Source organism: Canis lupus, chromosome 12, assembly GCF_011100685.1.
Source record: "Canis lupus familiaris isolate Mischka breed German Shepherd chromosome 12, alternate assembly UU_Cfam_GSD_1.0, whole genome shotgun sequence".
NCBI classification, from domain to species: domain Eukaryota; kingdom Metazoa; phylum Chordata; class Mammalia; order Carnivora; family Canidae; genus Canis; species Canis lupus.
The window spans coordinates 8,079,938-8,094,654 of record NC_049233.1 but is presented as its reverse complement, the minus strand read 5'-3'; the positions used below and the strand labels follow the sequence as shown (position 1 = coordinate 8,094,654).

The following is a 14,717-nucleotide window of genomic DNA, read 5'->3' as shown; positions in this document are numbered from 1 at the left end:
TTATACTAGCATAATGCTGTCTTGACAGCATTCATCCATGTTGTGGGATGGATCACAACTTTATTCGTTTTTAAGATTGAGTAGTAATTCCCTGAATTGATATACTACATTTGTGTACCCATTTGTCAGTTGATGGACATTTGACATCAACTGTCCATTTTTTGTCTAGTATGAATAATGAACATGAATGCTATGAACATTCGTGTATAAGTATTTGTGTGGACAACTATTCAATTCACTTTGGTACGTACTTAGGAGTAAAATTAGATCATGTTGTAACTTTGTTTAACCTTTTGAGGAACTGCCAGACTGTTTTGCAAATAGCTGCCCCATTTTACATTCCCATCAGCAGTGCATAAAAGTTCTAATTTTTCCACATCCTTGCCAACATTTACTATTGCCCATCTTTTTCATTATAGCTATCTTAGTGGAGTGAGGTAGTTATCCCTTGTATCCCATCGTAGTTATCCCATTTTCAGTTGCATCTCCCCAATGACTAATAGTGTTGATGATATTTTCATGTGCTTATTGGTCATTTATATATCTTCTTTGGAGAAATACCGATTCACATTTATTCTCACTTTCAAATTGGATATTTGATTTTTCATTGTTGAGTTGTAAGGGTTCTTTATAGCCTCTGTATACCAGATCCTTAGCTGATGTATGACGTGAAAATACGCTCTCTCATTTGTAAGTTATCTTTCTCACTTTCTTTGATGGTGCCCTTTGAAGCACAAGAGTTTTAAATTTTGATGAAATCTAATTTATTCATTTTCTCTTGTATTGCTTATGTTTTTGATATCATAACTAGAAAACCACCACCTAATCCAAGGTCACAAAGATTTACACCTATGTTTTCTTTAAGAGTTTTATGGTTTTAGCTTTTACATTTACGTCTCTGATCAATTTTGAGTTGAATTTTTCATATGGTATGATATAAAAGTCGATCTTCATTCTTTTGAAAATGGGTATCAGTTTTTCCAGCGCCATCTGTTGAAAAGACTGTTCTTTCCTTCATTCAATGCTCTGGCATCCTTGTTGAAAATCACTTGACCATATATGTGAAAGGTGATTTTATGGAACCACAATTCAATTCCATTGTTACATATGTCTATCTTTATGCCAGTACCATCTTGTTTTGATTACTGTAGCTTTGTAGTAAGTTTTAATATTAGGAATTGTGAGTCCTACACCTTTTTTCTTTTTCCTTTTTCCTTTTGAAGATTGTTTTAGTTATTCTGGGTCCCAGGTAATTCTAAATGAATTTTAGAATCACCTTGTCAGTTTCCACAAAAAGGGCGGCTGGGATTTTGATAGGGATTATGCTAAATCTGTAGTCAGTGTCAGTGTTGCCATCTTACCAACATTAAGTCTTCTGACCTATGAACACAAGATGTCTTTCCATGTATTTAGGTCCTCTTCAATTTTTTCAATTATGTTTTGTACTTTTCAATGTATAAGTCTTGCAATTCTTTGTTAAATTTATTCCTAAGTATTTTTATGATATGGTATATGGAATTGTATTTATAATCTCATTTTTGAATGGCTGTTCGTTCCTATTGTATAGAAAAGTGATGAATTTTTAAATATTGATCTGGGATCCTACAATCTCATTGAATTCATTTATTAACTCTGTTTTTTTTTTTTTCATGGACTTCATAGGGTTTTCTATATACAAAATCATGTTATCTGCAAACAGAGATCACTTTACTTCTGGTCTAACGGCCCCTGTCTAACAACCTCCAACACAGAGCTGAATAGAGGTGGTGAGAGCAAACATCCCTAACTTTCTCCTGATCTTTGGGGGGAAAGCATTCAGTCTTTTACCATTAAATATGATGTTAGTTGTAGGGTTTTGGTAGGTCACCTTTATCAGGTTGAATAAATGTTTATTCCTTTTTGTTCTTATTGTGAAAGAGTATTGGATTTTTCTCAATGCTTTCTCTGCCCTTATTCAGATAATTAGTGGGTTTTGTCCCTTATTCTATTAATATGGTATATTATATTGACTAATTTTCATATAACCAATCTTGCAGTCTTGGGATCAATCCATTGGTTGTAGTGTATATGGTGCCAGATTTAGTTTGATAGTAGTTTGTTGTGGATTTTTACTTCTCTATTCAGAAGGGATATTGGCTTTCTTGTGATATTTTTTGTCTGGACTTGGTATCAGGGTAATACTTGTCTCATAGAATGAGTTGGGAAGTGCTTCCTCCTCTTTTACTTTTTTGGAAAAGTTTGTGAAGAATTGGTGTGATTCTCGAAATGTTTGGTAGAATTCACCAATAAAGCCATCTGGTCCTGGTATTTCCTTTGTGGAAATTTTTGGTTACTAAATCAGTATATTTAATACTCCTTATAGTTCTACTCAAGTTTTCTGTTTCTTCTGAGTCATTCCAGTACTTGTCTCTTGATAATAATTTGCTCACTTCATTCAGATTATCTAATCTGTTGGCATAATCATTCATAGTATTCCCTCATGATCTTTAAAATTTTTGTCAGATCAATAGTGATGTTCCTCCTGTCTCCTGTCATTCCTGGTTTTAGTAATCTTAAGTCTTCTCTCCTTTACTCTTGGTCACTCTGAAGATTTGTCAATTTTGTTTTCTTTTTTCTTTCTTTCTTTCTATCTTCCTTTGTGTGTGTGTGTGTGTGTGTGTGTGTGTGAAGTAATGGCATACATTATCTATTATGGAGGCTTTCTCTTTTCTTATTTAAGGTTCTATTTCTCTCATAACCCTCAGGACTCACTTCCATGGTTTGTCTAACAAGTTCTGGGAGTGAACTTCCCTGTGCAGTATATACTTTATTTCTCTTGTCATCAAATGTTCACTTACCTGTTTATGACTTTGGGCAAGTTACTGATCATCAAATTATATTTTCTGAACTTTTTAAAAGGATAATTTAAATTAACCTCCTTGCCCATTTCACAGTCTCGTGGAGTAGGGGGTACTTAGGGGGTACTTAGGCTCAATATATTACCAATATTTTAACTTTTTTTTTTACTAGTGGTTGTTAGATAGGTGTTTGATGATGTTTTCAAAGAAGATAACTTCTAATTTGTTGATTTTTTGTTGTTTTTTAATACCCTATTTCATTTTTTCCCACTGAAATATTTATTATTTTCTCTTTTTTTTGCTTTGAGTTTAATTTGCTTTTCTTTTATTTAAATTCAATTAACCAATATATAGTACATCATTAGTTTCAGATGTAGTTTTCAACAATTCATCAGGTGCATATAACACCCAGTGCTCATCCCACCATGTGGTCTCTTTAATGCCTGTCACCCAGTTACCCCAAGCCCCCACCTCCCTCCCCTCCAACAACCCTCAGTTTGTTTACAAGAGTTGAGTCTCTCTCTTTTTTAAAGATTTTATTTATTCATTCATGAGAGACAGAGACAGACAGACAGAGAGAGAGAGGCAGAGGGAGAAGCAGGCTCCATGCAGGGAGCCTGATGCGGGACTCGATCCCGGGACTGCAGGATCATGCCCTGGGCCGAAGGCAGGTGCTATAAACTGCTGAGCCACCCAGGGATCCCCAGAGTTAAGAGTCTCTTGTGGTTTGAATCCCTCTCTGATTTTTTCCCATTCAGTTTTCTCTCCCTTCCCTTGTGGTCCTCTGCACTATTTCTTATATTCTGCATATGAGTGAAACTATGATAATTGTCTTTCTCCAATTGACTTATTTCACTTAGCATAGTTCCATCCATGTCGATGTAAATGGTCTTTTCCAAAGGCTGAGTAATATTCCATTTTGTGTGTGTGTATATATATATTTTCCAAAGGCTGAGTAATATTCCATTATGTGTGTGTATATACACACACACACACACACACACATATATGTATATATATCATATCTTCTTTATCCATTCATCTGTCGATGGACATTTTGGCCCCTTCCACAATTTGGTTATTGTAGACATTCCTGCTATGAACATTGAGGTGCAGGTGCCCCTTCATTTCACTACATCTTTATCTTTGGGGTAAATACCCAGTAGTGCAATTTGCACTTCTTTTCCTAGTTTCTTAAGGTAGAGGTTTAAGTTATTGACTTGCAATCTTTCTTCATTTTTAACATAGGCCAATAAATATTTTATAAATTTTCCAAATGGTTTGGAGCAACTGGACTGACTGACATTGGAAAATAAGGAAGCTTTGTCATGAGAGGAACTCCCAAAAGAAGGGGGATGCAGAGGGTGTTATAGGAAATGTTGTTGCAGGTAAGAAAGTATGATTACACTTTGGTGGTTTGGGGTTTTTTGTTTGTTTGTTTGTTTGTTTGTATTTAAGAGACTTTAATAAGAATTCAACTGCCTTTCCATTTCTTTCCAAAATTAAGCTTGTCTTTCTTTCACTTTGTTTTTTCCTGTTTAAAAAATTCTTTTTTCTAAATAAGTAATATATGCTCATAGTGAAAGCACCGGGAAATACAGGAGAGTATAAAGGAGAAAATACTCTGTGTCTCTCATGAATGAATAAATAAAATCTTTCAAAAGAAGAAAATGAAAATCATAAATAACCCTCCCTAGATTTTAATTCTAATCTTTTTAATATGCATAATCCACAATAATTTACTCTCATTTTAAAATTTAGAATGTTCTGAAAACTGAAAGTTTTGCACAAAATCATTGTTGTGGCAAACACTGACCTGACTGCGTATATGAGGTTATTTATAGACTTTATTTATCCCTATCTCTATGAATATTAATACTCTTATCTGCTGTATATTATATAATATATGAAATATTACCTTTCTAAAAGCTGGAATATTCTCATTTCTGAAACATATCTGACCCCAAAGGTTTTGAATAAGGGATTGTAGATCTATTTGTATTAAAAATTATATATATATATATATATATATATATATACACATGTTGTATTATGTGTGTGTACATATGTATATATATATATATATATATACACATACTCATTTATGTTATTTTAAATCTCTACTTCTTAACAGTATACTGTGAGCATTTTACTGTCATTAAATATTATTGGAAAAGTTTTTAATGGTGGCATGGTATTCCATTATGATGATGCATCTTTGTTCATTCAACCTCTACCCTTTTGTATATTCAAGACATTTTCAATTTTTCAACATTATAAATAGCACGAGAGTAAACACTGTTGTATATAAATCTTAATATGAAAAAAAAATAAATCTTAATATGTATCTCTTGGAACACTCTTAGAAGAAATCCATACATATAAAATAGTTAAGACAAAGCATACAAATATTTTAGATTTGTGATATATACATTAAAGAGAATTGTAAGTATCGCTAGCTAAAATGGATGCTGTCATTCCAAGCTCACATGTCTATCCTCTTTTGCATTTTTAAAAGATTTTATTTATTTATTCATGAGAGACACACAGAGAGACAGAGGCAGAGACACAGGCAAAGGGAGAAGTAGGCTCCATGCAGGGAGCCTGATGTGGGACTCAATCCCAGGACTCTGGGATCACGCCCTAAGCCAAAGCCAGATGCTCAACCACTGACCCACCCAGGCATCCCTCCTCTTTTGCATTTTATTGAAGTTTCAAAACTTCATCCGGTCAATCTGCTTTGGTTTTGGATTCTGGTATTATGATTAAGAAAATCTTAGCTACCCCTATAGTATCAATATATTCTTTTTTTTCTTTTATAGCTTTATTAATCTAGAATTAACTTTGGAATTAAAAGTGAGATAAAATTCTTACTTTTTTCCTAAAGTTAACCAGCTATCCCAATGATGTTTATTGACTAATCCATTTTCCCTCTATTGATTTGAAATGTGAACCTTATCATAGACTAAGCTATTATAGATACTAGAGCCTAATTTGAGGCCTTTCATTTTGCTTCATTGATCTGTTTATCTATTCTGAGCCAGTTCACACTGACTAAATTATTGCCATTTGATAAAGGTTTACAAATATGGTGGTGCTTGTTCCCAATTATTCTTTTTCCTTTTCAAAGCTTTCTTGGTTATTCTTCTCCATTCATTGTTCTAGATGATCTAAGATCCCTATACTATCCAATTAGAACAGAAAATACAGTTGGAATTTCAATTAGACTTGTATTCAATTTATATATTAATTTAGAGACTATTGATATCTTTACAAAATTGAATCTTTACACTGGCAATGTGGTTTAACTCTCATTTATTCTATCCTACTTTTACACCTCTAAGAAAGTTTTATAGTTTTCCTCTGATAGGTATTTTAAAAATTATTTCAGTTTTGTTTTTATTGCTATAGTGAATGAGATTTTTTACATTTTATTTTACAAGAATGCTCCATTAATTTTTTTATATATTTATTTTGATCAGCCACCTTGCCAAACTATCCAGTTAAATCTAATAGTTTTTCAGTTGATTCATCTGTGGTTTTAGTTACATTGCCTGAGAGTAATGATGGTTTTTGTCCCTACTTTCCAGTAGTTATATCTTTTATTTGTGGTTCTTACAAGCCATTAGCTACATCTTCCACGACAATGCTAAATAATGGTGGTGATGGCAGATATCTTTATCTTATTCCTGACTTTAATGTTTTAGTTGTTATCCAGTAAATAAAATGTTGATGTCTGAAGTTCATATTCACTGTCGTATCAATAAGATATTCTCTGTCTCTGCTTCTTAAAAGTCGAATACAAATGTTGAATTTTTGTAAAATGCCTTTTAGCATCTATCAAGGAAATAATATGATAGCCTATGGAAAAGCCTTTTACTTACTGTTGTGATGAAATTTCTTACTACTGTATCTTTCTTATATTCACCCATGCATTCCTACGTGGTCAAGGCAAATTATTATTTTTTTGCATGTTATTTTTTTAATGTTATAATGTTATAATGATTTCTTCTTGCTTTCATTTTCGTTAAGATCTTTACATTTATATTGATAAGTAGGGTCTATCTGTAGTTTTCTTTCTTTTGTGAAGTTCCTAAGTTATCTGTCTATATCAAGATAATGCTATTCCCTTAAAATAAAGAGGAAAATGTGCCCTCTTTCTCTGTGTTCTGAAATGGCATAAAACACGTGAAATCTGTAAAGGATTTACTAAAAATATTGTCCAAGCCCAGAACCTTTGCTGAGGTCATAATTTAAAAACTTCTCATTTTTCTCATCTTGATTATTGATGTATACAGGTTTTTCTACCTTTTCTGAGAAACTTTTGTAAATTTGTATTTTTCTACAAACTTGTCAATTTTAATGACATTTTTAAGGTTATTACCATAACTATATACAATTCTTTTATTTAAACTTTTTCATCTGTGTGTTTTTTATACCAATTTTCTCATTCCTTCTTCCGTATATTTGTGGGTTTGTATTTTACTTGTTCTCTTTCATTTATATTTGGATTCTATTTTCAAACCCATTCTCCCTCTGGGACCCCTCTCTCCCTTCTCCAGGCTCTAGTAGGGTTCTAGTAGGGTTCTCATGCCATTTGTCCCTTCTCCCTCTTGCCCAGGCACCCAGTGCTCCTGGGCAGAATTTATTTGCTCTGAGTCTCTCAACTGCGGAGTCTGACAGGCACCTGACAATATCCATAGTGAGAAGTTTTTCTTTTCTTACAAAACCTTTTTGACTCAAGCCCATCCCTCAAGGTGCTGTCTGGTAACTGCTTAATTCATCCAATGAAGGCAGGGAGAGGAAATGAAAGAGCACACCATTGTAGTGGGATTTGGAAGCCCTGAGATAAAGCCTGAATTGGATCTATCCCCAACTAGCTGTCTGATCCGATCCTCAGACCTTAGTTTCTCTAGCTATAAAATAAGGTATTTGAATTTCAAGATTTCCGGCCTATTCACTTTGAGCATTCTATGATTATCTATTATCCAGTTACCCAAATAAAATATTTGTGGTTGAGACTAGATTAATATGTTATTCTGTCTATATAATAGTTTCATTTTCACAGCTATTTTAGGGATTTTTAATCCAAAGCAGTGAAGAGCATGAGATTTTCTAGCATTCTTAAAAACTATTCAGCAAAGAGTTCATTATAAAATTCATTGGGTCCTTCAGGATCAAATCTATTCTGTTTTATCTTCCTAACAAAGTAACCAACAGAAACTTGAATGATTGTTGCAAAAACTAAAGTCATGGCAAGAAATGGAAATCACCAAATTTCCAAGTAAAGTAGTATGATAACATGTAATAACACTAAAGGTAATAGCACAGTTCCAGCCTTATGTATTCATTTAATGTCATGGTTATAATATCTCCCAATGGAGACCTTGAGTTTCTTAATTCTGTTTTTAAGCCCTTGTCCTAGACAACAGCACTATTTTGAGGTAACATGTAAAATTGTAATTCTAGTTGGAAACACACCTATCTTCTAGGAACAATATTGCCTTCTAAGACATGCCTCCACTCTAGCTCCATACATGTAGTTCCTGCTATGAACCTATCTCTGCAGCAACAGTTCACTGATTGGCCCAGAAAGGAGCACATTACCAAATCAAAACCAATGAATTTCTTCTCTTGATATTTGGACTTGGGACCAAGAGAGTAAGGGGACTTTCCTTACTGCTAAACTTACTGAACAAGTAAGCAGTGAAGATCATGAGCAACCAGAGACCAAGAGTTCTGTCACATAGAGATTGGCTCATAGTAAGACAGAAAAAAGGAACCCATAAGCAGAGAGAAATGGGGGTAGCCAGACAAAGCAATGGGACAAAGATCCATAGAGGAAGACATCTGAGAGAGATCTGCAAACTACAAGGCTGCAAGAGAGGCATCACTCTTAGACCAATGAAGATGACTGGCACATTGCCATAGATTCCAGAGCAACACAGCCTACATTAATATGGTTAATGAGACTTAACCAAGAACAGTTGCTATTAGAACCTTGGAGCTTTTTACATTGGGTACCAGTGCTCAGACTGAAGAAAGTGATCATTCAAACATGGATCCATATAGAACACAGAAGGGTGTGGTGACAGTGAACAGAGCAAAGTCAAGATGCGGAAAGAAGGAATGAACAGAGACCCATGCTATCCTAAGCTAATGGTTTACAGTAATTTCTTCATGCAGGACATCTGGTGAATACTTGGAGAGGACTGAACTGCTTTTATATCATTTTATGTTAGCATTAAAATGAACTCAATGCAAGTTTTATTTCATAGGGTAGGGTTAGTTATTCATAATCAATCACTTTTATGATCTTTACAAAAAGACATAAATGAGTTAACCCAATAAGGTATTAGTTATAGAGATCTGAACCTGAAAGATACCAAATGGCAATTCCAAACACATTCTGATGTCCAGGGTATGAAGAGCAAATAAACAGCCTTCTTACAAATAGCCATCTTATAAGGGGTGGCTCAATCCTACCAAGATGTGCTCTGTTATCATCCAGGTCCTCATCCACTGGCCTTACTGACTCAGTAACTGCTCTCATCACTTATGTATTTCTAACTCCTTGCCCTGCCTCCTCCTCCTGGAGCAACTTTCTTTCTATCTCCTACTATCCCACCTGATGAAATTTTATATATTTTCTAGATCCTACTCAAAATATCATCACTGTGACGCTTTCTTTGCACCCCCTGCAGCCTGAGTAGCTCTGAATCTTGTAGTCAGGTGTGTCTGTCAGAGTTACAGCATTGTCTCAATTACATGCTTACATGTCTGTCTTTCCCGGCTATGTTGTATTCAATCTCTTGAATACCTCTTGAATCTCACTTGCTGCCTATACTACAGGGTTATTAAATGAATAATTACTGTGTGTCATAACAATGGTTATAGTTTTTGAATTTGTGACAAAATAGACTTTTCTGTAATTTTATATAGACATGGCAATATCCCTGTATGTTCATTCTTGTGAGTCTGCTATCCATGTGATATATTCCTCTGCTCACAACTTAAAAAAAAAATAGCAAAACTAACATTAGTGTGTTCCTCTCTGCACAAAGTTACCTGTATCATACCCACACTCAAGGAGATCTGAAAAGGGAGCAAAGAGTTTGATATTTTATCTAACTCAGCTTTGTCCTTCTAAGAATCAGTTATGAAATTATGAAAGGCAATGTTTAATAAGACAAAAATATGGCAGTTTTGCTAAATGGCATAGATTTCTGGTCATACCCAGCTTCAGTTTCTTGGCCAGTGCATCAATTTGAATGGTAGGATCAGATCCCATGGACAGGAAACATATCAAAGGTGTCCGTGTATCACTTTCTTCCCAAGTTTTCTCCAGATTTAAGATAACCGGTTCAGTGTACTTCTCTTCCAAAGAATCTGCAATATACTTTCTTGCTTGAAAAACAGTACGGTCTGGGCACCAAGACCTAGAGATGAATACAAGTTAGAGGGGAAAAATTTTTTTTTTAAATCACATCAGTGGTAGGGTGCCTCGGTAGCTCAGTCCATTAAGCATCTGACTCTTGATATTAGCCAAAGTCATGAGCTCAAGGTCACGAGGTCAAGTCCCACATCAGGCTCCAAGCTGAGTGTGGAGCCTGCTTGAGATTCTCTCTATCCCTCTTCCTCTGCCCCTCCCCCACCTCGCTCACATGCACATGCTCTCCACCTCTCTCTCCAAACATAAATATTTAAAATATTTTTAAAAATCACATCATTAATTATCCCTAGTCCCTGAAGCTACCAACTTCAAGTAAGCAATTCCTCATTCAGACTAACACACAGGAGAGCATGCTTATTCTCTGATATTTATCATGTGCCTACCACCCATCAGGCCCCACTTCAAGTGTGGGGACTTAGCAGGGACACAGGGGAGATGTTCCTCTGCCAGCTCCTGAACATGATGCGGGGGCCATCCTGCTGCACATTCTGAAGCTCTGCAGTGTTCAGGGGAGACTTAAATATATACAGCAACCTATCAAATAAATATCATTTGATATTTTATATTTTAGATCATAGACAAGCTCTACAGATTATTTGCTAATAGATTGCACTCTTCATTTGACATGGAGTCAATTGTTAAATGATGGGTAAAAGAGACATCTATTAAAAAAAAAACACAAAACAAAAACAACAAACAAGTAGCTCCTTCCTCCTCTGCACATCATAAGGTCACCACTGCTGACCACTCTGATTACCCTCAAAAAGCAGACAACATCGAGGAAACAACTTGTTCAAAGAAATGCAAGCTCAAGTGTATAATGTTAGGAAGACAAAGACTACTCCAAAATAATCCTACATCTTTTTGTTGTCCTTTTGGTGGTCCCATCTACCTCCCATTCCACCCTCCTACCTTGGCCATCAATCACTCTCTCACACACACATATATACACACACACACACACCCCTCCCTTCCAGTATGGAAGCCTTCTTTGAGCTACTGGATATTTAGAAAATATGAACAGTGAGAAGGAAGAGAAAGAAAAGAAAAGAAAGAATTTTCTTCCTTATCATCAATTTTGAAATTTCTTTCCATTTTTAATAGCCAAAACAGCATTTATACATTTAAATAGGCAGGTCTTGACTTTTTTTCCTCAGGAAAAATGGAATTTCAGCTTATAGACTAATTGCCTTGCAACTCTGTGAGGTACATTTTTTTTTTTAGGAAGTAAATTCAACAATAACTGATCCACTCAATGGTAAATGATGAACAAAGGGAATAACAAAGGCATATTTTTCATGTTTTTTGCTAAAAGCCCCATCATTAATACATTCCCTGCCACCATCACCATTTTATTTGCTTGTCAAGGAACTAGGAATTGCCATCTCAAATGGCAATTTGGAAGTGCACACATTTATAATAACCACTGGGACACACTGAAGTAAACTTACAGAGGTAAGATCTGTAATTTGACAAGATGACGAGTGATGTTTCTAGATCTGATAATACCTATTCTCACCTGATAAGTAAAAGTTTGCGGCAGGTATCGAGTGAATCATTATATCCATCAGGGATAATTTCTTCCTCTGGAGCATCTTTATCAAACCAGTTTTTCCATCCTTTCTCATTACGAGATATCTAAAATAAATAAGCCAATTAGCAAGCCATAAGAATAGATGCAGTTGGAATATATTGGAGAGAATTCTGAATAACCTTAGAGGGTCATTCTTTATAGGCAGGTAGTTTTTCAAACATAACCACACAGTTTACTTTTTTTTTTTTTTTTCAGAATCAGTGACTCAAGGAACGTGGGTATTACTATTCCCTTTCCATTTTCCATTGCTTTTCTACATTATTCACTGAAATTATGACTGTGTGTCAATTACACCAACTGATTGGACAGGAAAAAAACACAGACCAGGATTTTACAGCCTGCCAATATATTATTGGCATTTTGGGACAGATTATATTAGGGGAGCAGTCCCGCACACTGTGGGATTGTTAGCAGCATCTCTGGCCTCTACTAGATGCCAACAGTACCCTTGTCCCTAATTCATGACAATGAAAAACAGCTCTAGATATTCTCAAATGCTCTCCGGGGGGTGGGGGGGGGGTGGAATAAAGTCATTCTTGGTTGAGAACCACTGATACTGACCATTCTGATAACCGAATCTCTAAATGTTGACCTCTACTTAAAATAGTGATAGATGACAAAGTCTAAACTTTTATTTTCTCAGTGATTCCTTGCCTCGAGACCTTACATCTAAGAATAGAAGAAGTTTCTGCAAGAGCTGGTCTCAAATACCTATTCTTTCAGAAGCATGGCAAGAAACTCCAGTTTTCAGAAGCATTAAAAGGCACTCCCTGAAGCCCCAGTACTGACAAAACCAATTACAAAAACAATAGATTGATGAGTCTGATGCTGCCACTGAGCAACAAGCAGGCTGGATCATTTAGACAGTGTTTGTAAGCACGTTTTCAAAGCCGGGGTCAGCACTAAAAGCAAATAGCAAATACGAATAGAGCAGGTACTATGTGCCAGACCCAAGAATTGTATTTTTACCCAGATTATCCTCGTTTTTCACGGAGGCACAGAGAGGTTGAATAACTGCCCAAAGTCCACGCCATGCAAACAATTCTTCATGCGGGATGCAGGCTGGGTGCAAATGAAGAGCAAGACAATTGCTCAGTAACTAGGTTACAGTTTCTTCCCCAGGCACTCAAAGGAGGAGGAGGATTTCTGAAACATTTTACGCCTGCCTGCCATCTTTCTCCTGAAGATTGCAGTGGCTTCCCCAAGTTGGCTGCTCCCAAAGAATCTGCCGGGGACACTTGGAGCTCCACTCCTACTGCAGGGGCACCTGCACACTGCCCACACCGCCCCCTGCAGGCCTCCTCTGCCTGCTGACGGGCCTTGCACCTGCTCATCTGAACTCTTCTCTATAGAGCCTCCAGGGTGAATCGCATCTGCAAGGAGCAACAGGATAATCCTCCAGCCTCTGGCTGTCCGCCTCCACTTTCCCCAGGCACTAAACAGTTCAGCCTGAGATGCCAAAGCAGGCAGCTGCTGTTGGAGGCTATTTTTTGCTTCAGTTCCTGACACCCATTTAGCTGGGAGACGGATCCCCTTCTCTTTCTGCCCTTTACCCCCATAGAGACGCCAAACTGATGGCCACGGGATGGCAGGCCCCATGAACTTGTGCAACTTTCCTGAGAATGACCACTCCCCTCACTTCTGGCCCATCCCATGGTGAGTTGGAGAGATAAGGGAAAGAGCATAAGGTCAGACACCAGCTTCGCCATTTAGTGGCTCCGCAGCCTTGGGCAAGTCCTGAACCTCTCTGAATCTCCGTTTTCTCACCCATAAAGTGAGGTCAATACTATTTCCCTTGCACAAAGTTGTTGCAAAGTATTTATCCTATTGTTAAGCAGTAGTAGTTACAAGATTCTACACCATGGGGAAATAAGTTCTAATTAACAGAGGCAAACCATAATGGGTATCCCAATATCGATATAACCCGTCAGCAGAGGGCACAGGTGTTGAGTGCTTTTTCCCAGTGGTGCTCCTGAGGTGTCCTTTATCAGTCTCCTGCCAGACTCCGACCACCTTATTTCTTCCCAAAGTATTTGTCTGTGCCTAATTGCCCACCGCAGATGGAAGCCAGGGACCCTGACCCAGCCATGGCTGAAAAGGTAAAGAATCTCCATAATGTTTCAGAAATGCCACTAAACAGACATACCTGGTATATGCTGGGCTGGGGGGAGGGGGTGTGTGTGTGCAGAGGGGAGGGAATCACGTGATGATTCAGCATGAGGTCTCTGCCAACTTGTAGTCAACGCATAGCCCCAGTTATCCATCACCAGCAACGCCAACAAAGATGACTTTAAGCAACTGTCATTGCATCAGTGACAGGCGGGTATCGCCAACTAACCTCAGAAAGAATTATCTTTATGCTGAGTTGCACAATTGTTTTCCAGTGAGAACCGAATCAACAACGAAGCCACAGTAACACATTTACACTTTCAAACTAGAAAAGCAACAGGTGAATCGGGACCTGTTTTACCATTATCCTTCACCATTTTATATTTCCACCATGAAAACGATTGTTTTAAAAAGGACCCCAACCTCTTTATTTGTTTCAAATTTCAGTTTGCACAATTTATTTAATCAGAAGCAGCAGTAAAAATGTAAAAACATAGTCTATAACAAAATAGTCTAAAATAAAAGGGTCCACTGGTTCTGACAGCTTGAGTTAAGCAGACTCATAAATGACCCAGCCCACGATACAGGAGGAAAAGGCAGTCACCTGCACCTATGACAAGGCTCCTTCTGATATTCCACATCTAAAATCGCCCACAGAAGCTTAATGCCTTAAAGCTACACTGTTGCATTGAGCCTTTTGCGTACAGGAATTGACACCAGGGGG

The 14,717-nt window shown here is 36.8% G+C and overlaps 1 protein-coding gene across 1 annotated transcript in view; it reads right to left on the bottom strand.

The window, feature by feature from the left end:
- DNAH8 (dynein axonemal heavy chain 8) overlaps positions 1-14,717 on the bottom strand; it is a 357,024-nt gene that overhangs the window by 66,773 nt on the left and 275,534 nt on the right. The window contains exons 81-82 of the mRNA XM_038553950.1: positions 11,810-11,928; positions 10,074-10,276 (exon numbers count right to left, since the gene is read on the bottom strand). Of these exons, the coding sequence (XP_038409878.1) occupies positions 10,074-10,276; positions 11,810-11,928 (322 nt within the window). The remainder of the gene's footprint in view (positions 1-10,073; positions 10,277-11,809; positions 11,929-14,717) is intronic.